The sequence below is a fragment of the Phyllostomus hastatus genome, unplaced genomic scaffold (assembly GCF_019186645.2).
Source record: "Phyllostomus hastatus isolate PE091 unplaced genomic scaffold, TTU_PhHast_1.1 phas_scaffold_397, whole genome shotgun sequence".
Lineage (NCBI taxonomy): Eukaryota > Metazoa > Chordata > Mammalia > Chiroptera > Phyllostomidae > Phyllostomus > Phyllostomus hastatus.
This window is the reverse complement of record NW_025334029.1, coordinates 3,512,601-3,537,511: the sequence shown is the minus strand read 5'-3', so window position 1 is coordinate 3,537,511 and position 24,911 is coordinate 3,512,601. Positions and strand designations below refer to the sequence as shown.

The window sequence follows — 24,911 nt, the reverse complement described above, 5'->3', positions numbered from 1 at the left end:
CCCCCACCCCACCCATCCCCACTTCTCACCCTGGAACCGATTTCCCCTTTGGCTTTGTCCATGTGTTCTTTATACATGTTCCTTGATGATCCTTCATTTTGTTTTTTAATATAATTTACTGATTATGATATCACAGTTATCCTACTATTTTTCTCCTCTTCATTCACTTCTACCCTGCATTCCCCAGCCCACCAGCATTTCTGCTTGCCCTTAGTTCATGTCCATGGGTTGTACACACAAATTCTTTGGCTTTTCCATTTCATGTACTATTCTTAACCTCCCCCTGTCTATTTTGTACCTACCATCTATGCTTCTTATTCCCTGTAACTTTTAGGCCATTCTCCCCCCTCTGCTTCACCGCTGATAACCAATGTGATCTCCATTTCTGTGATTCTGTTCCTGTTCTAGTTGTTTGCTTAGTTTGTTTTCATTTTAGGTTCAGTTGTTGACAGTTGTGAGTTTGCTGTCATTTTACTGTTCATATTTTTATCATCTTTTTCTTAGATAAATTCCTTTAACATTCATATAATGAGGTCTTGGTGAAGATGAATTGCTTTAACTTGACCTTATCTGGAAACCACTTTATCTGCGCTTCGATTATAAATGATAGCTTTGCTGGATAGAGTAACCTTGGATATAGGTATTTGCCTTTTATGAATTCCAATGCTTCAATCCAGGCTCTTCATGCTTGCAAGGTTTCTTTTAAGAAATCAGCAGATAGTCTTAGGGGAACTCCTTTGTAGGTAACTGTCTCCTTTTCTCTTGCTGCTGCTAGGATTCTCTTCTTATCTTTAATCTTGCATAATGTAATTATGATGTGCTTTGGTGTGTGCTTCCTTGGGTTGAACTTCTTTGGGACTGTCTGAGCTTGCTAAAATTCATGAAAGTCTATTTCTTATGTCAGATGGGGAAATTCTCCTTCATTATGTTTACAAATAAATTTTCAAGTTCTTACACTTCCTCTTTTCCTTCTGGGACCCCCATGATTCAGATGTGGGAATGTTTAAAGTTGTCCCAGAGGTTCCTAAGCCTCACCTCATTTTTTTTTAACTCTTGTTCTTTCCTTATGCTCTGGTTGAATGTTTATTTCTTCCTTCTGCTCCAAATCATTGATTTGAGTCACGGTTTCCTTCTTGTCACAGTTGGTTCACTGTATATTTTCCTTTATTTCACTTTTCATAGCATTAACTTTTTCCTGTAATTTGTGACCATACTCAACCATTTCAGTTAGCATTCTGATTACCAGTGTTTTGAACTCTGCACCTGATAGGTTGGCTATCTCTTCAGTCCTTAGTTCTATTTTTTGAGTTCTGATCTTTTCTTTCATTTGGGATATATATTATCAGCATGTCTGTTATGTTCTAAGGGGTGAGGTCTTAGGTATTTGACAGGGTAGGGCAAGGCACTTGCCAAATTACAGCACTGTCAGTCTCAATAAATGTTTCTTCCTTAACTCCTTGGTTATCAGACTTCTACACAGTTTGATTTTCTCAGAGTTCTGCGTATGTTTGTTTTTAAATTTATTGAACTTCTTTTGGTTGTGCAATGAAGCATAGTGTATCTACTTATGTCCCAGTCTTGGCCAGAAGTCCTTTTTTAATTTTTTTTAATCATTGTTGAAGTACAGTTTTCTCCCTTTTACTCCCATTCCAGCCCACCCACCGAACCCTCACCACGTTGTCCCCATTACCACACTCCCCCTAGTTTTTGTCCTTTAAATTTGTTCCTGTAAACCCTCACCATTCTCCCCTGAAATTCCCTCTTCTCCCCCTCTGTTCACTGTCAGCCTGTCCTCTATTTAAGTGTCTTTGGTTATATTTTGCTTGTTTCTTTGTTCTGTTGTTTAGGTTCCTGTTAAAGGTGAGATCATATGGTATTTGTCTTTCACTGCCTGGCTTATTTCACTTAGCATAATGCTTTCCAGCTCCATCCAAGCTGTTGCAAAGGGTAGGAGCTCCTTCTATCTTTCTGCTGCATAGAATTCCATTGTGTAAAAGTACCAAAGTTTTTGGATCCATTCATTTACTGATGGGAATCTAGTTTGCTTCCAGCACCTAGCTATTGTAAATTGTGTTGCTATGAACATCGGGTGCAAAAGTTCTTTTGAATTGGTGTTTTAGTGTTCTTAGGCTATAGTCCCAGCAGTGGAATTGCTGGGTCAACAGGCAGATCCATTTTTAGTTTTCTGAGGAAGTTCCATACTGCTTTCCATAGTGGTTGTAACAGTCTGCAGTCCCACCAAGAGTGCACTAGGGTCCCCTTTTCTCCACAGCCTCTCCAACACTTGTTGTTTGTTGCTTTGTTTATGATGGCCATTGTGACTGGTGTGAAGTGATATCTCATTGTGGTTTTAATTTGCATCTCTCTGATAACTAGCGATATTGAACATCGTTTCATGTGTCTTTGGATCCCCTGTATGTCCTCCTTGGAGAAGTGTCTGGGCAAAGTTCAAGTCCTTTGCCCATTTCTTAATTGGATTGCTTGTCTTCTTAGAGTGGAGTCGTGTAATTTCTTTATATATGTTGCAGATTAAACCCTTGTCTGAGGTATCATTGGCAAATATGTTTTCCCATACAGTTGGTTCTCTTTTTATTTTGATACTGTTTTCTTTAGCTGTGCAGAAGCTTTTTATTTTGATGAGGTCCCATTTGTTTATTCTTTCCTTATGTCCCTTGCTCTAGGGGACATGTCAGTAAAATGTTTCTGCATGAAATATCTGAGATTTTCCTACCTACGTTCTCCTCTAGGACTTTAATGGTGTCATAGTTTATATTTAACTCTTTTATCCACATTGAATTTATTTTCGTGTAAGGCATAAGTTGGTGGTCAAGTTTCATTTATTTATTTATTTTTTTTTGCATGTAGCTGTCCAATTCTCCAAATACCATTTGTTGAAAAGGATATTTTTATTCCATTTTATGTTGCTGCCCACTTTGTCAAATATTAATTGACCATAGAGACCTGGGTTTCTTTCTGGGCTCTGTGTTCTGTTCCATTGGTCCATGTGCCTGTTTGTATGCCAGTACCAGGCTGTTTTGATTACAGTGGCCTTGTAGTATAGCTTAGTGTTAGGTGTTATGATCGCTCCTACTTTACCCTTCTTTCTCAACATTGCAGCAGCAATTCGGGGTCGTTTATGGTTCCACATAAATTTTTGAAATGTTCTATGTCTGTGAAATAAGCCATTGTTACTTTAATAGGTATTGCATTGAATATGTAAATTGCTTTGGGTAGTATGGATATTTTGATGATATTAATTCTTCCAGTCCATGAACACGGTATATGTTTCCATTTGTTTGTGTCTTCCTTGATTTCTTTCCTCAGTGTTGTGTAGTTTTCTGAATACAGGTCTTTTACCTCTTTGGTTAGGTTTATTCCTAGATATTTTATTCTTTTTTTGCTATTTCAAATGGGATTTTTTCCTTGATCTCTGCTTCTGCTGTTTCATTGTTGGTGTACAGAAATGCCTTTGATTTCTGGATATTGACTTTATATCCTGCTGTTTTGCCAAATTAATTTATTAGGTAAGGCAGTTTTTTGGTGGAGTCTATAGGATTTTCTATATATACTATCATGTCATCTGCAAACAGTGACAGTTTTGTTTCCTCCTTTCCGATTTGGATGCCTTTTATTTCTTTTTCTTGTCTGATCACTGTGGCTAAAACTTCCAGTACTATATTGAATAGAAGTGGTGAAAGTGGACAGCCTTGTGTTGTTCCTGATCTTAGTGGAAAAGATTTTAATTTTTGCCCATTGAGTATGATGTTGGCTGTAGGTCTCTCATATATGGCCTTTATTATGTTGAGGAATGCTTTCTGTATTCCCATTTTGCTGTGTGTTTTATCATAATTGGGTTTTGTATCTTATCAAATGCTCTTTCTGCATCTATTGATATGATCATGTGGTTTTTGTCTTTGCTTTTGTTCATGTGATGTATTACATTTACTGATTTGCAAATATTGTACCATCTTTGCATCCCCGGAATGAATCCCACTTTGTCAAGGTGTGTGACTTTTTAATGTACTGTTGGATGCAGTTTGCCAGTATTTTGTTGAGGATTTTAGCGTCAATGTTCCTCAGCGATATTGGCCTGAAGATTTCTTTCTTTGTTTTGTCTTTATCTGGTTTTGGAATTAGGATGATGTTGGCCTCATAAAAAGAGTTTGGGAGTCTTCCATATTTTGGGATTTTTTGGAATAGTCTGTGAATGATAGGGGTTAGCTCTTCCTTACATGCTTTGTAGACTTCTCCTGTGAAACCATCTGGCCCATGCGTTTCATGTGTTGGGAGTTTTTTGATTAATGCTCCAATTGTTTTTGCTGTTATTGGTGTGTTCAGGCTTTCTGCTTCTTTTTCATTGAGTTTTGGAAGATTATATTTTTCTAGAAAGTTGTCCATTTCATCTAGGTTTCCAAATTTCTTGGCATACAGCTCTTTGTAGTAATTTCTTACAATCCTTTGTATTTCTGTGGTATCTGTTGTAATCTCTCCCCTTTCATTTCTGATTGTGTTTATTTGGGTCTTCTCTCTTTTTTTCTTGATGAGTCTGCTTAAAGGCTTGTCGATTTTCTTTATCTTTTCAAAGAACCAGCTCTTGGATTGATTGATCCTTAAAATTGTGCTTTGTGTCTCTATGTCATTTAATTCTGCTCTGATCTTGGTTATTTCCTTCCTTCTGCCTGCTCTGGGCTGTCTTTGTTGTTGTTCCTTAAGTTCTTGTAGACATAGCATTAGGTTGTTTGTTTGAAATATTTCTATCTTTTTTAGGTACACCTGTATTGCTGTGAACTTCCCTCTCAGGACTGCCTTTTCTGTGTCCCATATGTTTTGGGTTGATGTGAGTTCATTTTCATTTGTTTCCAGAAACTTTTTGATTTCTTCCCTAATTTCATTTTTGACCAATTCATTGTTTAATAGCATGCTATTTAAGCTCCATGATTTTGAGTGTTTTGGGCTTTTTTTCCTTGGGGTTAGTTTCTAGTTTTAGTTCCTTGTGATCTGAGAAAATTCATGGCATGATTTCACTTTTCTTGAAATTGTTGAGGTTTGTTTTGTGTCCTATCATGTGGTCTATCTTTGAAAATGTTCCGTGTACATTTGATAAGAATGTGTATTTAGCTTCTTTGGGATGGAAGCCTCTGTATATATCAGTTAAGTCCATTTCATCTAGGGTATTGTTCAATGCCATGATATCTTTGTTGATATTTTGTTTGGAATATCTGTCCATTTTTGACAGTGGGGTGTTAAAATCCCCCACTATAATTGTGTTGCTGTCAATATCTTTGTTGAAGTCCTCTAAGATTTTCTTTATGTATTTGGGTGTTCCTATGTTGTGTGCATATATATTTACAATATTTATGTCTTCTTGGTGGATTCTTCCCTTGAGTATCATGAAATGGCCTTCCAGATCTCTCTTATAGCCCTCTTCCTAAAATCTATTTTGTCTGATATGACTATTGCTACCCGGGCTTTTTTTTTTTTTCCTGTCCATTTGCTTGGAAAATTTGTTTCCAGCCCTTTACTTTCAGCCTGTGCAGGTCTTTATCCTGCCATAGGTCTCTTGTAGGCAGCATATATTTGGGTCATTTTCTTATCCATTCAGGTGTTCTATGTCTTTTGATTGGTGCATTTAATCCATTTCAGTTTAAGGTTATTATTGATAGGTACTTATTCATTGCCATTTATGTAGATGTGTTCCTCTCTCTCCCTCTCTCTTTTCCTTTCTTTCCTTAAAGGAGTCCCTTTAGCACCTCTTGCAGGGTTGGTTTGGTGGAGGCATATTCTTTTAGACTTCTTTTGTTTGGGAAGATTCTTATTTGGCCTTCTATTTTGATTGAGAGCCTTGCTGGGTAAAGCAGCCATGGTTGCAGACCTCTAGTTCTCATTACTTGAAATATTTCTTGCTATTCTCTTCTTGCTTGGAGTGTTTCCATTGAGAAGTTAACTGCTAGCCCTGTTGGGGCTCCCTTGTATGGTACTTCCCTGTTTCTCCCTTGCTGCCTTTAAGATTCTGTCTTTGTCTTGAAATTTTTTCATTTTAATTATGATGGGTCTTGAGGTGGGCCTCTTTTGGTTCCTCTTGATTGGGACTCTCTGTGTTTCCTGGATTTGTGTGCCTTTTTCTCTCATCAAATTAGGGAACTTTTCCATCATTACTTTTTCAAATAGGTTTTCTATCCCTTGCTCTTCTTCTTCTCCTTCTGGTATCCCTATTATATGGTTATTATTACATTTCATATTGTCTTGCAGTTCTCTTAATCCCTCTTCATTCTTTCTGTGCCTCTTTTCCTTTTGTTGCTCTTTCTGGGTGTTTTCTTCTACTTTGTCCTCCAATTCGCTAATCTGGTCTTCTGCTTCATCGATCCTGCTTTTCATTCCTTCTACTGTGTTCTTCAGTTCAGAAATTGTATTCTTCATTTCCTCTTGGCCCTTGTTCATATTTTCTGTTTCCTTTTTCATGTTAATATAGTTTGCAGTGAGATTGTTGTAGCTTCCCTCTAGTTTCTGATAGCTCATTGTGAGTTCATTGAACTTCCTGATAATCATTGTTTTGTACTCAATATCTGATAGTTGAGTTGCCTGTATTTCATTTAGCATTCTTTCTGAGGCTTCCTCCTTTCCTTTCATTTGGGGATTGTTTCTTTGTCTTCTCATTTTTTGTGAGACTCTTCTTGTTAGCCTCTGTTTCTTAAATTGGTCTGTTCTGGCTCCCTGTGATTATGGTGTGAACTTCTGTGGTAGAATACCTGTGAGATTCATTCAGTCTCCTTCGTGTATCCTGGTGTTCACACCTTCCCCCTAGTCTTTTTTGTGATCAGTTGGAGGAGTAAGGCAAAATGGTTTAAGACAGCAAGAGAGTATTCTATGGTATTTACAGTAGCAGCCAGTAGAGAAGAGATGGGATATCTTTCGTCTATGTATAGTGTTTACCATGATCTTCCACCCCACTAGCCACGTTTTAGAAAGGATGGAAAGAAGAAAAGACTTTTATTGGGGAGGAAAGTTTTTTTTAGTTGGATCTAGAATCCTGTGAGGCTGTGGAAGGTCATATTCTTAGGTAGGGTGGGAATAAAGATTAGTAAATAGGAGTAGCGTGTAAAAGAATAGAGACAACCCCCACAATAATATAGTTCAGGAAACTGCAATGTGGGGTGAGATCACGGAGGGGTATTGAGTAGTATTTACAATTGTATGAACTAGGTCTTATTTACAATAATATTAAAGCAACAATCATGTGGAAGAATCTAAGAAATCTAGATAACAAGTATAAGGAGTATCGAACCTTTAGAGGTATACTAATGGAACACAAATGAAGGACAATAAATTATCCACACACTGTGACTGAGATAACAGGGGGATCCTATCAAATGACAGTATAACCAACCAAGCAAAGAAGATTATACAGAAAGAGAAAGAATACCAAAATACTATTAAAATTAAAAATGTCAGAAAAGTGAGAAAAAGATAATACAAATTTGCAGTAACTTGCAGCCTCAAAAAAAAAAGGGCAAAAAAAGCAGAAGATGGAATGGAGGAGAGAAAAATTTGGAGTGGAAGGAATAATACTAGGATGAAAGGAGGAGAAACATAAGGAATTGAGAGATATAAAAATAATAATTAAAATATTAAAAAGTCACTTAATAAGATAAAATCAAACAATCAAGCAAGAACAGCCCCCCCCAAACAAAGACCAACCCCCTCCCCCCCAAAAAAAAACTTCTTGTTGGTTTCTAACTGGCCAAACCAGTTTTTCTGGTCTTGCTGGCTTCAGCAGGCTGAGGGGCATTTGGAACGCTTTTCACTATTCCCAGTCAAAACTCAGTCCGTCTGTCAGGTACTGTCCCCAGGGCCAGCAGTGCACCTCCCCAGAGCCAATCCAATGTCCCCCTGCAGGTCCCTGGATGAGGGTATGCATGCTCCCAAGCACGCTCTCTGAAGCTTACTGCCATGGTCTCTCGGGCTCTGGGGCCCTGCAGAGCTCTTGCGTCTTTTCTGGATTCACAATGCAAGCTCTGGGGATCACAAGGAGATGTACCCTTCCCCCAAATTTCACCACGGCGGGCTCTATGCTCTTGGGAAGCACCCGAGTCTTTTCTGGATTCACAGTGCAAGCTTCGGGGATCATGAAGCGGTGCGCACTTCCACCAATTTCCCTGCTGCAGGCTCCAGGAACCCCCGAAGCACCGCGTCCCTTCTGGGTTCACAGCGTGAGAGTCGGGAATCCTGGAGGGGTGCGTGCTCCCCCAAGTTCACCACCGCAGGTTCCAGAAACCTGTGAATACTTGTGCCCGTTCCTTGTTCATGGCTGCAAGGTCTGGGTCTTCCATAGAACCACACTCCCACTGGGCTGGGGGCACGGGCACACAACCAGGCCGCCCCTGGTCTCGTTGGCTGGGGGCACTCCCCCCTCCCAGGGCTATGCGTGGGTGCCTGTAGCCCCTGTGGGACTGTTTCCCAGTCCAACTCCCTTCTCTGAACCTTCAAGCAACAAGGCCTCCCCTGGTGTTGCTCAACCCCATTGTCCGGGGAGGGAGCAGTGGCTCCTCTCTCTTGGGTGCCCTGAGGCAGACATGGGAGCACTGGGCCTGGGGGCTGCAACCCTCCTGATCCCTGAGCTGATCCCTGAGCTGATCCCTGGGTCCCTGTTGTCCTGAAGCGGTCTCCTTACCATCTGGTTTTTCAATGTCCGCTATAATTTTTGATGTCCTGTTTTCATAAATGTTGCGATAACCTAGGCCCCTTGCTCTGTTCCTCCGCCGATCAGCGAGTTTCTCTCCCCTGCACAGAGGAAGGGGATCATGCTTCCTCCAAAAAAGCCGCCATCTTAAGACCCCAGACCCAGAAGTCCATTGTTTTTTCTTTCTCTACATCTTCTTCTTAAAGCAAACCCTTAACAATTTTTGTAGTACTGGTTTGGTGGTAACAAGTTCGTTTAGGTTTTCCTTGTCTAGGAAGCTATTTCTCCTTCTATTTTAAATGATAGCCTTGCTGGTTAAAGTAGCCTTGGTTGTACGTCTTTGTTTTTTCATCACCTTGAATATTTCACATCACTCCCTTCTGGCCTGATATGTTTCCATTGAGAAATCAGTTGATAGTCTAATTGGTGCTCCCTTGTATGCAACTGCCTGCTTTTGTCTTGTGGCTCTTATGATTCTCTCTTTGTCCTTAAGCCTTTTTATTTTAATTATGATGTGTCTCATGTAGGCCTCTTTGAGCCCAACTTATTGGGGATTCTCTGAGCTTCCTGGAGTCGTGTGTCTTTTTCCTTCACCAGATTAAGGAAGTTTTCAGTTGTTATTTCTTCAAATTGTTCTCAACCCCTTGCTTGCTTCTGTTCTTCTGGAATTTCTAGGGTGCAGAAATATTATTATGCTTCATGTTGTCTAAAATGTTCTTTAATCTTTCCTCATTTTTTTTTAAAACTTCTTTCTTTTTGCTGCTCTGCCTGGGTGTTGTTGTTGTTGTTGTTGTTGTTGTTGTTGTTTTTTCTAATTTGTCTTCCAAATCAATGATTCTATTTTCTGCTTCATCAAACCTGTTTATTCCTTCTAGTGTGTTATTTATTTTACATATTGCATTCTTTATTTCTGATTGATCCTTTCTATGATTTCTATGTATTTTTTAATGCTGTTGAGTATCGTTATAATCATTACTCTAAACTCTTTATCTGATAAATTGCTTGCTTCCATTTCATGTAGCTCATCTTCTGGGAGAATTCTCTTATTCTTTCATTTGGGGTCTGTTTCTTTGTCTTCCCATTTTGTCTGCTTCTTTGCATTTTCTGCCTTAATTGTTAAATTAATCTGTTGTTTTATTTATGTGTATATGTATTTATTTAATTACTTTTTATTGTTGTTCTGTCAAAGTTGCCCCAACTTCTCCCCACCCCCATAGGTCTCTCTTACCCTGAAACCCACTGTTCCCACAGTCAATCCTCACCCTGTTATCTATGTCCATGGATATTTGATATGTGTTTCTTGACTAGACCCTTCCCCTTCTTTCCCCTATTAACTTATTTCCCCTTCACATTTGGGTTCTGTCAGTTTGCTTCCTATTTCCATGTCTCTGGTTCTATTTTGTTCCTTTGTTTGTTTTGTTCATTAGGTTCCATTTATAGGTGAGATAATATGGTATTTGTTTTCCTCCCCCTAATTTACTTCACTTAGCACAATCCTCTCCATTTCCATCCATGGCGTCACAACAGGTAGGAGTTCCTTCTTTCTTTCTGCTGCACAGTATTCCACTGTGTAAATGTACCACGGGTATTTCATTTTATTTTATTTTACTTTGTAGCATAGTTTTTTGATCCACTCATTACTTGATGGGTACTTTGGCTGCTTCTAATATTTGCTTATCATAAATAATGCTGCTATGAACATTGAGGCACATGGGTTGTTTTGAATTGGTGTTTTAGGATTCTTAGGGTATAATCCTAGCAGTGGAATAACTGGATCAATAGGCAGTTCCATCTTTAGTTTTTGTTTTTGTTTTTTGTTTGTTTTTTTTTTTTAGGAAAATTCATACTGCTTTCCACAGTGGTTGTACCAGTCTGCATTCCTACTAACAGTGTACTAGGGTTCCCTTTTCTCCACAACCTTGCCAGAACTTATTTTTGTTGATTTGTTAATGATGGCCATTCGGACTGGTGTGAGGTAGTATCTCATTGTGGTTTTAATTTGCATTTCTCTGATGGCTAATGATGTTGAGCATTCTTTCATATATCTTTGGGCCCTCTTTATGACTACCTTGGAGAAGTATCTGTTCAGGTCCTTTTCCCATTTTTGTTAAAGATTTTATTTATTTATTTTTAGAGAGGGAAGGGAGGGAGAAAGAGAGAGAGAGAGAGAAACATCAATGTGAGGTTGCTGGGGGCCATGGCCTGCAACCCAGGCACGTGCCCTGACTGGGAATCAAACCTGTGACACTTTGGTTCACAGCCTGTGCTCAATCTACTGAGCTATGCCAGCCAGGGCTCCTTTTCCCATTTTTTAATTGGGTTGTTTGTCTTCCTGGTGTTGAGTCATATTACTTCTTTATATATTTTGGAGATCAAACCCTTGTCCAAGTTATCATTGGCAAATACATTTTCCTATATGGTTGGTTTCCTTTTCATTTTGCTGATATTTTCTTTAGCCATGCAGAAGCTTTTCAATTTCATAATACTTAAGGGAAAAACCACTGAAGAAGTTATAACCACTGTAAACATACATATGCCTAACATAGGAACCCCAAATATATAAGGAAAATCTTGGAGGACTTAAGAAAGTAATCAACCACAACACACTCATAGTAGGGGATTTTAACAGTCCACTGTCAACAATGGATAGCTCTTCCAAAGAATTAATAAGGATATTGTGACACTGACCAACAGTCTAGACAAATGGATTTAATTGATTATACAAAATCTTTTACCCAAAGAAGCAAAATATACATTTTTCAAATGCATATGGAACATTTTCAAAGATAGCCCACATGGGAGGACACAAAATAAGCCTCAAAAATTCCAGAAAATTAAAATTGTATCAAGCATCATCTCAGATTACTATGTCTTGAGACTAAAACCAACCTCAAGGAAAAAAAACACAAATTCATAGAGATTGAATAACATGCTATTCAAAATAAATGGGTTAACACTAAACTAGTCAGTTATGAGATCGATCAGTTATTAAATTAATCAAGTTGTGATCAGCAGCCTGGCTTTAGCTCCACAGGTTAGGGAAGAGGCCCTCTTGTGGCTGGAGTTGTTGCTTCTCTCAGGTTGAAGGCCCTTGGAGAGGAGTGCTCTGCCTGAGAAAGGTGGCTTCTGCTATGTGGGGAATGACTGAACACTGGGATTCTGGAGGCTGTTCCTTCAGTTCTCTCCCCAGTGCCACCAATCCCAGACTCTAGTCCACTCTGCCTTCTGTCTGCCAGAGCCCTGGGTAAGTGGCTGCAAAAGAAAGTTTGTGCATTGGCCCTTTAAGAGGCTCTATGCATCTGCAGCTGTGTCTCTCTGGCAGACAGAAAACCTGCTGCTTTTCACAGCTGAATGTTACATGGGTTCCTTTCTGGCTCTGGTCCTGTAGGCTAGGGAGCCCAACTTGAAGTTTAGACCCCACATTTCTCAGGAGGAACCCTCTGGCCGCTGAAATATCCCTTCAGTATTTCAGCTTCCACCCATGGGAGCCCAGCCAGCCCTCTTGTGTTTCCCCCGCACTCTCTTATCAATCTCTTTGTGGTGAAGTGGTTTCTTCTGTATGCCCCTAATTGTAAGGCTTCCCTCCAGCTAGTGTTCAGTTGGTTATTCAGGCAGATTTCTCTATAATTTAGCTGTAATTCCAGGTTGGTCCTGGGAGGTGATTAGTGTAGCTTCCATTTACTCCTCTGCCATCTGGGATCTCTGCATCAGGGTTATTTTGAAGTTCCTCCAATGATTGTAACAACACATGTTTGAGACCCCCTGTTAGGAGGATCAATCAAGTCAAACAATTCAACATGTTGAGCTCATGATTGCTCTAAGTGACCAAAACCTTTAGAGGAAGCAAGGCCAAATGTCCTGGGATATCCAGATGACCAAACTTCCTCTCTGTCTGCAATGCACTAGACTGGCTATGGGTCTCACTCTGGAAACATAGTCAAATGCAGCAAGGAGTTGAAATTTTTCTACATACTCAAGTTTTGCAGAACCAAATTTTGAGGCCAGCTAATCATGTCTCAATAAACTTCTTTCCCACACCATTTTCTGGTTTACCATACCCAAAGAAAGCCCCCACCTTCTGCAGACCAGTATCAACAGTCATTTCAAGTCCATTTGAAAGACAATGATAATAGTACACGCCATTTAGCTTCTGAAAATGGGGCAACAGGAAAAATAATGGAAAAGCCAATACATGAATGGCAGGGTAACACACTGCAAAAAATTTTGGGAATTACAGTGTTAAGGAATTAAGCAGTCCCAATCTCCCCATGTCACAGCAGCAATGAGAAAGTTTGAATTGTTTGTCAAGTTCCTTCTTTGTTTACCTTCACAGCATAATACTTTAATGGAAACAAAGCAATGAGTGAAGAAAACCTACCAGTGCATCAGCTTTGTGCTTCAGCTTCTTAGCCTCTTGCATGTAATAATCAGCATTGCAAACCCTAAGCATACAAAATAAACTCTATTAGAAACAAATGGTTCATCTTTTCATTAAAACCTGAATAGTCAAAAATGTTTTTTTAATAAATTCATTCCTATGTAATGAGAAGGGCAGAATAATGCTATCATTCATACAATAACTAACCTCAAAACAATTCTGTAAATGAAATCTGAAGTGCATAGTGGCCCATTAGAATAAACACCTACATTCTCCAACCCCAATCATTCCAGTTATCCAAACAAATCCAACAAAATCAAGCTGTAAAAACTCTTGGTTGGCCCAGAGTTCTATCTGAGTACATTGATAAGAAAGGAGGACAAATAACTAGAATTAAACACCTGCCTTTGAAAACAGTAACAGAGACTGACAATTAAAATGGGTCAAAGGTATTTCTTGGTAAAGATAGGAAAGTGTGGGGAGGAGGGATATACTTTTAATGCTATAGGAACTGCTGCCCAGGTCTTATTTCGGATAACACATTGCATTATACTAGAAAAGTTATACTGACTCCACCTCCCATTCACCACTCCCAAACTGAATCCATTTTAATCTGGGGACAACATACGAGTCATCAAAAGTGAGCTTGGGTCTCCAGACACTGGTGATGCTGGTGGACAGAAGTGGGAGGGCTGCCCAGGATGTCATCTCCAGATGACTGCTATCCATTAGGCCAGTAGTGGTGGTAGAGGTGGTGGTGGAAATGATAGTGGTAGTGCTTGTGGTAGTGGCTGAAGCAGTGGCAGTGGCCATGACAGGGGCAGTGACAATGGCAGTTGTGGTGGCAGTGGCAATAGTAGTGTTGGTGGCAGTAACAGTGGCAGAGGCTGCCTTTTTTGGAGGGTCTCCATCCTGGGAGAAAGGAAGACAAATAACTTCCATTAGGTCTAGCTTTTTAGAACATCTTGTCAGAACATCTTTTCATAAATGCTATGAATATTAAGCACACTAACAAACAAGGCAAGGGAAAAGAAAACAATGGACACAGCTTGAGGATAAATATTTATCCTGGTATATTTTATTAACTCTGTGGATTAACAGATTTTGTTCTATGATGACACCAAATACTAAGTCAGGTGCTTGGGATACATAGCCCAATCACCCCATGGATACAGCCATTAGCAAATGTCTAAATCTGGTAAGGGATGTGAGGGGAGAGGGAAAAACAGGAAAGGGAGGGAGGGAGAGGGAGTGGGTGAGGTAGAAGTGTATAATTTTGATAAGTAAACCAGCCCAGAAACTTTCACTAGGATAAGTACTCACATTACTCTGCAAGATACAAGATACAGTGAAGTCAAATACCATCAAACCAGACAAGATACAGTGCAGTCAAATACCACCAAACCTGCAATAATCATTATTCTAGGACCAAGGCCAAATGGGCCCTTTTATTCATGTGAGGAGCTTGACTGATTTCCAGCTAAGTGAATGTTACATGAATGTCTCCTCATTTTGAAGTCTTCAGATGGTGAAAGCTCATTTTGACAAGGTCAAAAATCAAATGGGTGAGAGACTTCTGAGATTCATTCTGAGCTGTCATTGCCATAAACATAATGGGATCCAGATGAAGAAAGTAAGTGGTAAGATTTTTAATTATGTGAGAGCATGTTCCCCAAGACCACCTGATTGTTTCTTCACATGGCAGACTCCTTTCTCCCCACCTGGAAACTGTGTGACAGTCCTGACTATTCTACACCTGAATGTAGTTGCCATGATGCCTCTTCCTTTTCCTGTATGCATTGCCACAGATCTGATAATAAGCAGTATATCCTAAATGGAAACCTCTATCTTATCATCTATTCAATGCTCCAGACCTGCAGTGGCCACCTCTGGATAGTTCCATCAAGATGGCTCACTAGTGAAAATATTGCTGCATAGGATATCTGAGAGTTCACTGCCTGTGTTTTCCTCTAGGACTTTTATGGTGTCAAGATGTATCTACCTTGAATTTGTTTTTGTGTAAGGTGTAAGTTGCTGATCAAGTTTCATTTTTTTTGCATGTACTTGTTCAGGTCTCCCAACACCATTTGTTGATGAGGCTATTTTTAATCCATTTTATGCTTCTGTCCCCTATGTCAAATATTAATTGACCATAGAGACTTGGGTTTATTTCTGAGCTCTCTATTCTCTTCCATTGGTCTATGTGTCTGTTCTTATGCCATGCAGCAATATTTTGAATGATGTGTCCACTAGAGCAAAGGGCATAAAGGAAAGAATAAACAAATGGGATCTCACTGAAATAAAAAGCTTCTGCATGGTTAAGGAAAACAGCATTAAAATGAAAAGAGAACCAATCATGTGGGAAAACATATTTACCAATGATACCCCAGCCAAGGGTTTGACCTCTCTTCTACATAAAGAACTTATATGATTCTACTCCAGGAAGAAAGACAACCAAATTAAAAAATTGGCAAAATACCTGAATAGACACTTCTCAAAGGAGGATATAGAGAGGACATAGAGACATATGAGAAGATGCTCGGCATCACCAGCCATCAGGGAGATGCAAATTAAAACCACAATGATATACCACTTCACACTGGTGAGAGTAGCCATTATAAACAAAGCAACAAACAACAAGTGTTGGAAAGGATGTGGACAAAAGAGAACCCTAGTGTACAACTGGTGGGAATGCAGACTGGTGCAGCCACTGTGGAAAACTGTATGGAATTTTGTCAGAAAACTAAAAATGGAACTGCCTTTTGACCCAGCAATTCCACTGCTAGGATTACAACCTAAGAGCCCTGAAACACCTATCCATAAGAACCTATGCACCCCATTGTTTGTAGCAGTACAATTTACAATAGCCAAGAGCTGGAAGCAACCTAAGTGCCCATCAGTAAATGAATGGATCAAAAAGCCATGATACATTTACACAATAGAATACTGTGCAGCAGAAAGAAATTAGGAGCTCCTACACTTGGTGACAGGATGGGTGGAGCTGGAGAGCATTATGCTAAGTGAAATAAGACAGGTAGTGAAAGATATATACCATATGATCTCACCTTTAAGTGGAACCTAATCAACAAAAACAAACAAGCAAGCAACATATAACCAGAGACATTGAAATTAAGAACAATTGGACAGTAACCAGAGGGGAGGTGGGAGGGGATAATGAGGGGGGAAGGGGGAAGTGTTTTCAGGAACAATAACAAAGGACACATGGACAAAACCAAAGGGGGTAGAATCAGGGAGGGAGGTAGGGATTGCTGGGGTGGGGAGTACATGCAGACAACTGTGCTTGAACGATAATAAACTAATTTTAAAAAAGGGAAAAAAGATAGCCCGTTAAGACCTCAAATTTCTCTGAAATCAAATTGATAACCAAAACAGTTCTCTATGTTGATGATAGGGTGATTTTCCCTGTTACCAAGGTTGGATTTGTCCATATCAAGAAGGGTATTGTGGTCATCCCTGGGCCTGGAGCATTGGAACTAGTACACTCCACACCTTGCTTCCCATCTGAGCTGCTCTGCTTTAATTGGCTTTATATAATCAAATTCTGTAAATGATTTTATTTCAAAACCTATAATGCTCTTAAAACTTTTTGAAAACCACTGTTCTGTTTCATTTTTAATATTTTCCTCTCCGTTACATTATCCAATCAATTACAAATTCTTATTCAGTGTATCTACCCAATGTTTTCCAAATCTGTGTTTTCTATTCTGAAGCCTCAAAGTGCAGGTCCTTGTGCCTCCTGACCAAGACTATCAAAAAGCCTCTTGGCCAACACTCAAAATCCAAGATAGCTTTTAAAATCCACCCTCAATCAGCTACCTGCCAGTCTGAGCTTTTTAAACAAAGCTCCATATATTTCACTACCTTGCGCCCAAATGCAAACTAAATATGAGCTCCTTTTCTGGTATGTCTGATTATCCTTCCCTGATTATCTCCCACAACTCCCTCCCATGAACCTTCCACCAAACTGAACATATCCTGTTTTCTTCACTTTCCTGCTTTGCTTCATGCAGACTCTTAGGGTTGAGAAAAACCTTCCCTTCATTATTTTTTTCTTTTTCACCTCCTGATAATTAACTCCATTTCAATTTTTTAAATTATGGTAAAATACATATAACATCACACCATCTTAACCATTTTTAGGTGTACAGTTTAGTAGTATTAGGTCCATTCACATTGTTGTCTCACCAATCTCCAGAACTTTTCCATTTTGCAAAAATGAAACTCTCCCCATTAAAAAAAAAATGTCCAATTCCACCCTCTCCCAGCTCCTGGCAACTACCCTTGTACTTTCTGTCTTTGCAAAATTGACTACTCTAGTTACCACATATAAGTGGAATTATACAACATTTGTCTTTTTTGGGCTGGCTTATTTCACTTAGCAAAGTGTCCTTCTCAAGGCTTATCCATGTTGTAGCATGTGTCAGATTTTCCTTCCTTGTTAAGGTTACTCCATTGTATTGATATACCACATTTTGTTTAACTACTTCCCTCCATTTCTAAACTCTACTTGTCTATTATGACCCAGCTTAAGAAAAAACTCCTCCAGGAAACTGCCTTATGTCCATGGCCAGAAGTGTCTCAATCCTCTGGTCCTTTTAGAGATCTGAAATGTCTGTCTTGATCACTTCTGTGTGATACCAATCACCAGATATTTTATATTCTGGCTCTTTGAGTGCATGCTTCATGGTTTACTTTAGGTTGAAAAGTTTCTGAGCACTGGAACCACCTCTGGTTTATGACACTGCTGCCCTCACCCCATCTACCCTACCCCATGGCCTAGTTCTGCTAATTATTTGTTGAATGCATGCATGTGTGCCTAGTCTAAATGGTCACTTTAAAGATAAAAGCCAAGTGTGAATGTTTCTTATATCCTTGAAAGTCTATCTTTTCCACTTGATTATGGACCTTCTCTGATTATCAAAAATTCTAATTACAAAGAGCTCACTGACATAAATGTGCTGAGTCTACACATCTAAAAATTGTAATGATGGATATAGACACAATAGTTTAGATGATCATGGATTTTATTCAGTCCAAACACATTAAAAAATTCATTTTCTAAAACTCTTAAGCCAGCTCCATGTTTCTAGTGCCAGTCAGACGGCCAAGACCAAACAGTGGAGTTAGCCAAAGGCAGTGCCACAGTCTCTATGGTCAAAATACGTGACAAGAACCCTAAATGTCCACCATGCACATGGCATCAATGTCAGTCCTGACACATCTGACTGGAAATGGCAGCATTCAGCCATAGTCATGTAAGTTATATAAACATGCCCTCTAACCATACTCCCCCATCCTTTGAGTTAATAAAAAGACCTTGTGCATAAATGGAAGAGAGAAATTTCTGAGAGCACAAAAGTGAAGACACTTTTAGAGTTGGAAGAAGTCTTATAGATAATCTAGTCAAACCCACTTATCTTATAGAGACTTCATAAATTGTCCAAGGTCTCAGACCAAAGTTGTTGAAGTGCTGGTCCTATGCATCAAATCTCTTAACTCCCAGGCTAGGGAAAAATATATTACAAACTCTCCCAAGATTTCAAGCCATTAATAGAAAGAAGGAATGGACAAATAAGAGGCAATGGGTACTTCCTTATATCATAGGGTACACAAGCAGTTTTCTTAAAAAGAATGATCAATTTATAAGTGCAAATGTAATAATATTTATCAGGTTTATCAGTAGTTTCTTGGTTCTTCTGGAAATGATTTTGTAGATTCTTGTAAGCATTATCGTGGTCACAAAAGCATTTGTATTAAGCACTTAATTATTTGTGACAATATGCTAGGCACTATACAAAGAGAATTGCCTAGATATGGTATATACCCTCCAAAAATTTGCAGTAGAAAACATCAGTTGGAGCTTAAAATATTAATTATATTCATTATGAAACATAGGATTAATAATGTAATTACTGTTTAGAATCTATGGTTTAATTCCTAACACTATAGTCAATGTCTTTAAATGTGAATGCAAATATTATGTGTGCATAAATACAGATACACATAAATTTCATATGGAACATGACAATTCTACTATACATCAATTTCCTTATATCAGTGATAAAATTCATATATATATATATATATAAAATCATTTTAGTCATCTCAGATGATAGAAGGCCTATAAATTGGCTTTCTTACAGCTCAGAGGACTTATTGATTTCTATAGAAGGTTAAATGGATACTTTTGGTTCAGGGTCTACCAGGTTAGCACCAGGCATTTGAAAATTTATTGAGTTTTGCTCAATTGCTTTTTTTATATGACATTTAAAGAAGAATAGATACATGCAGATGCTACATCTGCATATACATATATTTACAAGGCAGATACATTTGTCAATAATATTTACTAGTGACATTATAGCTCATGGTTCCCACAGTTTATTTAGTTATACCTGAGAGAGATGAAAATATATTTTGTGTGGATGTGAAAAGTGATACAAATTTGAAATTATCTATGCTAATCAAGCAGCAGTGCAGAAAATCCAAAGGACTAGTCAATTATTTAGTTGAACTTAGAACAATTATTTTAGCAACAAATTTACCTTTTAAATTCCAGCATTATAGTCACTCTTTTTATTTATTTATTTCTATTTTTAAATTAAGTTTATTGGGCCCTGGCTGGTGTGGCTAAGTAGATTGAGTGCTAGCCTATGAACCAAAAGGTCACCAGCTCGATTCCCTGTCAGGGCACATGCCTGGGTTGTGGGCCAGGTTCCCATTGGGAGGTGCCCGAGAGACAATCAGTGTTTTACTTGCACGTGAATGTTTCTTTCCCTCTCTTTTTCCCTCCCTTCCCCTGCCTCTAAAATTAAATAAATAACATCTGTTAAAAATTAAATTTATTGGGGTGATATTTGCTAATAAGATTATATAAGTTTCAAGTGTTCATTCTGATCTTACTGCTCCAAACAGATAATTATGAAGAGACTTGGAGTTTTGGATGTCCTTTGGTCCAAATCTTTATTTTTGGGATTGGTATACACTTCCAAAATACTGACCATAGCATCTGGTACATTCATACCTGTTAATCTGGGTGGTGGAAAGATGTAACTTGGAGTTCCAGCCCTAGTTCAGTGACATTGGGCAATCCCATATCATCCATTTGTTCTTTCATTCAGTAAATGATCAGTGTCTATCATGTACCAGATGTTGTGGTCAGTATTTTGGAAGTGTACTCACCCCCAAGATATGATAGGCTTGGACCAAAGAATGTCCAAAGCCCCAGGTCTCTGCGTAATAATTTATTTGGAGCAGTAAGACTGGAATGGAAAATTCATTCTAAATTAGAATAATTGAGGTCTGGCTTGTGTGGTTCAGGGGGTTGGATGCTTGCCTGTGAAACAAACACTCACTGGTTTGATTCCCAGTCAGGGTACATGCCTGAGTTGCGGGCTAGGCCCCCTGTAGGGGACGCACAAGAGGCAACCACACATTGATGTTTCTCTCCCCCTTTCTCCCCCACTACCCCTCTCTCTAAAAAAAAATTAAAAATCTTGTAAAAAAGAATAATCGAGCCCTGGCTAGTGTGGTTCAGTGGATTGAGTGCCAACCTGCAAAGCAAAGGGTCATGGGTTCAATTCCCAGTCAGGACACATGTCTAGGTTGTGGGTCAGGTCCCCAGTAGGGGGTGCATGAGAGGCAACAGGTTGGTGTTTCTCTCCCTCTCTTTCTCTCTCTATTCCCCTCTCTAAAAATAAATAAATAAAATATTTTTAAAAAGAATAATCCAAATTTGAAATAATGGACAGTTTGTGTATTTGTATGTGCACATATATATTTTCTCTCTGCCTCTTCCTCCCATTACCTAGCAACACCACCATGTGGTCAAGTCTAGTTAGATAAGCTGCTTCAAATTGTTTCTACATGACAATCATAATATTTCTCCTAAGATGCTTACATTTACAGATATCCCTTTGAAAGTAGCACAAAATTTGCTTTCACTCCGCTTAGGTTTGGCAGAAGTGATCTGTCCAATAACAAGAGTGTTTTTGTCTTGACTAAAGGGACCATTATTGCCACTGATGTTTCTGTGTTGCGGAGGATCTGGCAGTGGGGAAAATGAAGTAGGGAACAGCTTTTCTTCTTTTCTTCTATTTGTTCTCCTGGATGAAATATTTCTGTGTAAACAAAGGATTTAGGGTATCATTATTTTTTTTCTGTATTCCAAATTTTCCCATTATGCCAGTATGTTCAGCTGAAGTAACATTTTAGTTAGTATTCCTTTACCTGTGATGAAGAGCACATACAAAAACACATATAGAGATGCCCCTCTCTATAGATATAGCTGTAGATAAATGCAAACATATGTATCCAAGAGCAAACACATGTCTTTCAAGTAGAACTCTATGATAAATATGTGTGTAATGCAGTGTGGTCCAATGTGATATTTGTAACCTTTCAAATTACTATTAATCAGATTTTTATGGAAAATCCAATATACACTTTAATCTTCATTTTTAGGATAGTTCCTACTTATTTGGCCTTAGGACTTAACTGCATAATCACACAATAAACAGTACAGTAAACAATTATTAGTGGGAGATATTTTCTTAAGAAATACTATGCTGCCCTGGCTGGCAGAGCTCAGTGGATTGAGCATGGGCTGCGAACCAAAGCATCGCAGGCTCGATTCCCAGTCAGGGCACATGCCTGGGTTGCAGGCCACAGCCCCCAGCAACCGCACATCGATGTTTCTCTCTCTCTCTCTCTCTTTTTCCCTCCCTTCCCTCTCTAAAAATAAATAAAATCTTTAAAAAATTTAAAAAATACTATGATTTTATATTACTTATAAATAAATAATGCACTAACTACATAAGTGGTACATTACAAATTGCATGTTCAAAATGTTCTGCCCCAATGCCAAGGCATAATGAGCTCTTGACCTTAAGTTGTTATATTGAGGTATTGATGCACTCCACTTCACCAAAATTGATGTGAAAATATTTTTTTTCAGAGCACCATAAGACATTGGCTGTCCTGTGCTTTCAAATTGATTTATCTACTAGTTAAATGGGTACCATCAAATAGACAGGCTGCAAATGAAACAGAGCAACTAAAACCTTATGCTAGCTGCTTAACATGGTAATTGAATCATGGATTTTTATTTCAGTTACTGTCTTAGGGTAATTAGTGCAGATTACTTGAATTTTAATATTTTCTTAGACAAGTCATATTGTACTATACAGCCATTTGTTTTTCATGATTATTGACTACAATTTTAATAGCATATTAAGTCAACAAGCATTTACGTTTCCCTCTTGGTCAACTTTAGTCAGTGTTTAGAAATATAGATTTATAACATCTCAAAGCAATAAATCAAAAGTGAACAAGCATTCAAGTTGTTTGATTTTCTGAAATTGCAGAAGTCAATGGAGTGTCTCCTTATTCCACTTCCTCTGTGTTGCCCAAATTTTCCCATTGTAACAATATTTGCTGATCCACCTCTTGTTTCATAATGTGGCTCTATGTGAATTCATATCTGGCAAATTTTTTTTTAAAAATTAACTGTTTTTACTATTACCTTAATTGGTTAAAATCAATTAAAATATTTTCCATTGGATTTTTAACATTTATTTGATATATAGAACCATTGTAAGAAAGTTGTGATGCCTTATTAAAATAATAGTGACTATAAGGATTAAGATTCATGCCCATGAAGAAGCTCCACAAACATCAGCCTGCACTAAGTATAATCATTACAGAGACATGATACTTTTGGGAATTTATGTATAAAGATGTTAAGCATTGGCATCTGTTAAGATGTTAAGCTTGGTACCTATAAGAGGTGAATTGTTCATTAGCTATGACCATTCCATTACTTGAGCGTCCTAAGACAGCACTGGGGGCTGCAAGGTGATGAGCTGCTTATTAAAGGCAGTTGATTTGTTGTTGGCTACTCCAGTCATGTTAAGTCTTCCAATCTGCCATTGTACACAGTACCTTACACACAGTACAGTATAATATATGCAGTAGGAACCAGTCACCTGGCTCCCTTTTTATCTGTTTGGTCATGGGGTCTTTAATAACTTTACTGGTGAAAAATACCTGGGGAGCATTTTGTGGAGACAACTCTGTCACCATTATAGCTTCTTATTACAAGAACATTTTTTGTTACTTTCTGAATCTCTTATAGGAGGCCAGAGGAAGACAGAAGACAAGAGAAGTGTATCACCACTCCTTCTCAATGTCTCAGAGGCCTTATTGATGGTTCCTGATGGTTCAAGCTCCAAAGAATTGGGGAGGAACTCAGCAGGGCCCTTCTGCTGGTGTGGCATTGTTTGCTAGGTTTAGAATATTCATTTAGAAAAGTGAATGTTGTCTCATAGAAATTTCCAAGAATTTAGTTTGCAAAATCAACAAATCACAAAGTTTGAGGAGAGGTTCCCAGGAGAAGACCTCTAAGAGGCCAATCCATGCTTCATTCTCCCTCATCTGCAGAGATTTTTTTTCACAGAGTTAAATTTTGGGGGGGTTACCATGAAATCCTGACTCAGGTCTTCCTGAATGAAAAATGGTACTAGGTAACCACTGTTTTCCTATCTACAATGAAAGCAGAAAGACCATAATTACCCTGAGTTAAAAACAGCATTTTATGAGAACATATTCAAATTATTAGATATTTACTTAATATTTGATTATCTCTCTTCCATGAAATGGAAATAGTGACAGGACACTGAGTTGCTTGATGAGAGGTACCCTAGTGACAGGTCACTGGATAGCAAGGAGGACTGATGGTGTGGTGATTCTCCACTGTCCTCTGCCTTTTCCTTTTGTCTTTAGGTGGCCTGGACTGGTCAAAGCCTGAAAACTGACATTGCAGTTTTTCCTCCTTGGAAGATGACCATGTTTAACCACTGGGGAAGAAGCATGTTTCCTCACATGACTGGCTCACTCTGGGGTGAAGAGCATTAGCTTGTTCTGCTGTAAGGGTTTCTAGTTCTGAGAACTCTAAGTATGTGAAGAGATGCTTCAGATCAAAGTTATACCAGGGAATACAGACACAGTTCACAAATGGCTGTGGATCTTTAGGGAGAGGGGCAGCTCAGGGCCCACATTACTTTGTTATATTGAATGGATTTAATGGTAGTTGTGTTTTTTCTACCTTTAATCTCAAAACAACAAGGATTCAAACAAATGTAAGCCAAGAATTTCTTTCTGACATCTCTGTGGCAGACTGATGCTATATCACTGATTTTAAACAATAATCTTTGAAATCAATTGTTAGCAGTAATTAGTCAGATTGTCTCCTCTGCTCTGGGCTGCTAATAAGCTCCAAAACTGGTATTTGATGGGAGTAATCTCTAATTTTGAATAAATTTATGACAATAATTATCCAGGCAAAATAGTTCAGTAACTGATATGATTGTTAAGCGATATTTGTAAGACAGAATAATTCAGTCACAATGCTTGGTAGAAATAGAAAGGGAAGGACTTCTCTAGGGAAGGCTGAGGCTATTTAAGTGAGGAGGAAACAAGGAGACCTCCTGCCTGACTTTGGAACCTTCCACAAACAGGGAGATGGGTGAAGAGGTGACAGCCAATTAGAATTAACCTATTGATTCCTAGCTAGCTTTCCCAAACATAAAACTGCCTAGGGAGAGGCACTCCCAGATAGTTAATCTCTCTGATCCTCCTGAGCATGTCATTCCCCTGGCCTCTGAGGAGCTCAGGATGTAGCTACTGATCTTCAAGCTTCATGTTAAGGTTAAACAATGATACCACACAGGAAGCAGCAGCTGGGTCATCCTGTCATGGCCAAGGGGTTGCTTCCCAGGGAAATTGTTTAACCACAATCAGAACTGGAAATTGTCCTGAATCAGATGGTCTGGTTCA

The 24,911-nt window shown here is 38.7% G+C and overlaps 1 protein-coding gene across 1 annotated transcript in view; it reads right to left on the bottom strand.

Annotated features, from left to right (window-relative positions):
• AFF2 (AF4/FMR2 family member 2) overlaps nt 1-24,911 on the bottom strand; it is a 572,513-nt gene that overhangs the window by 26,108 nt on the left and 521,494 nt on the right. The window contains exons 14-16 of the mRNA XM_045820496.1: nt 20,977-21,196; nt 13,684-13,967; nt 13,056-13,119 (exon numbers count right to left, since the gene is read on the bottom strand). Of these exons, the coding sequence (XP_045676452.1) occupies nt 13,056-13,119; nt 13,684-13,967; nt 20,977-21,196 (568 nt within the window). The remainder of the gene's footprint in view (nt 1-13,055; nt 13,120-13,683; nt 13,968-20,976; nt 21,197-24,911) is intronic.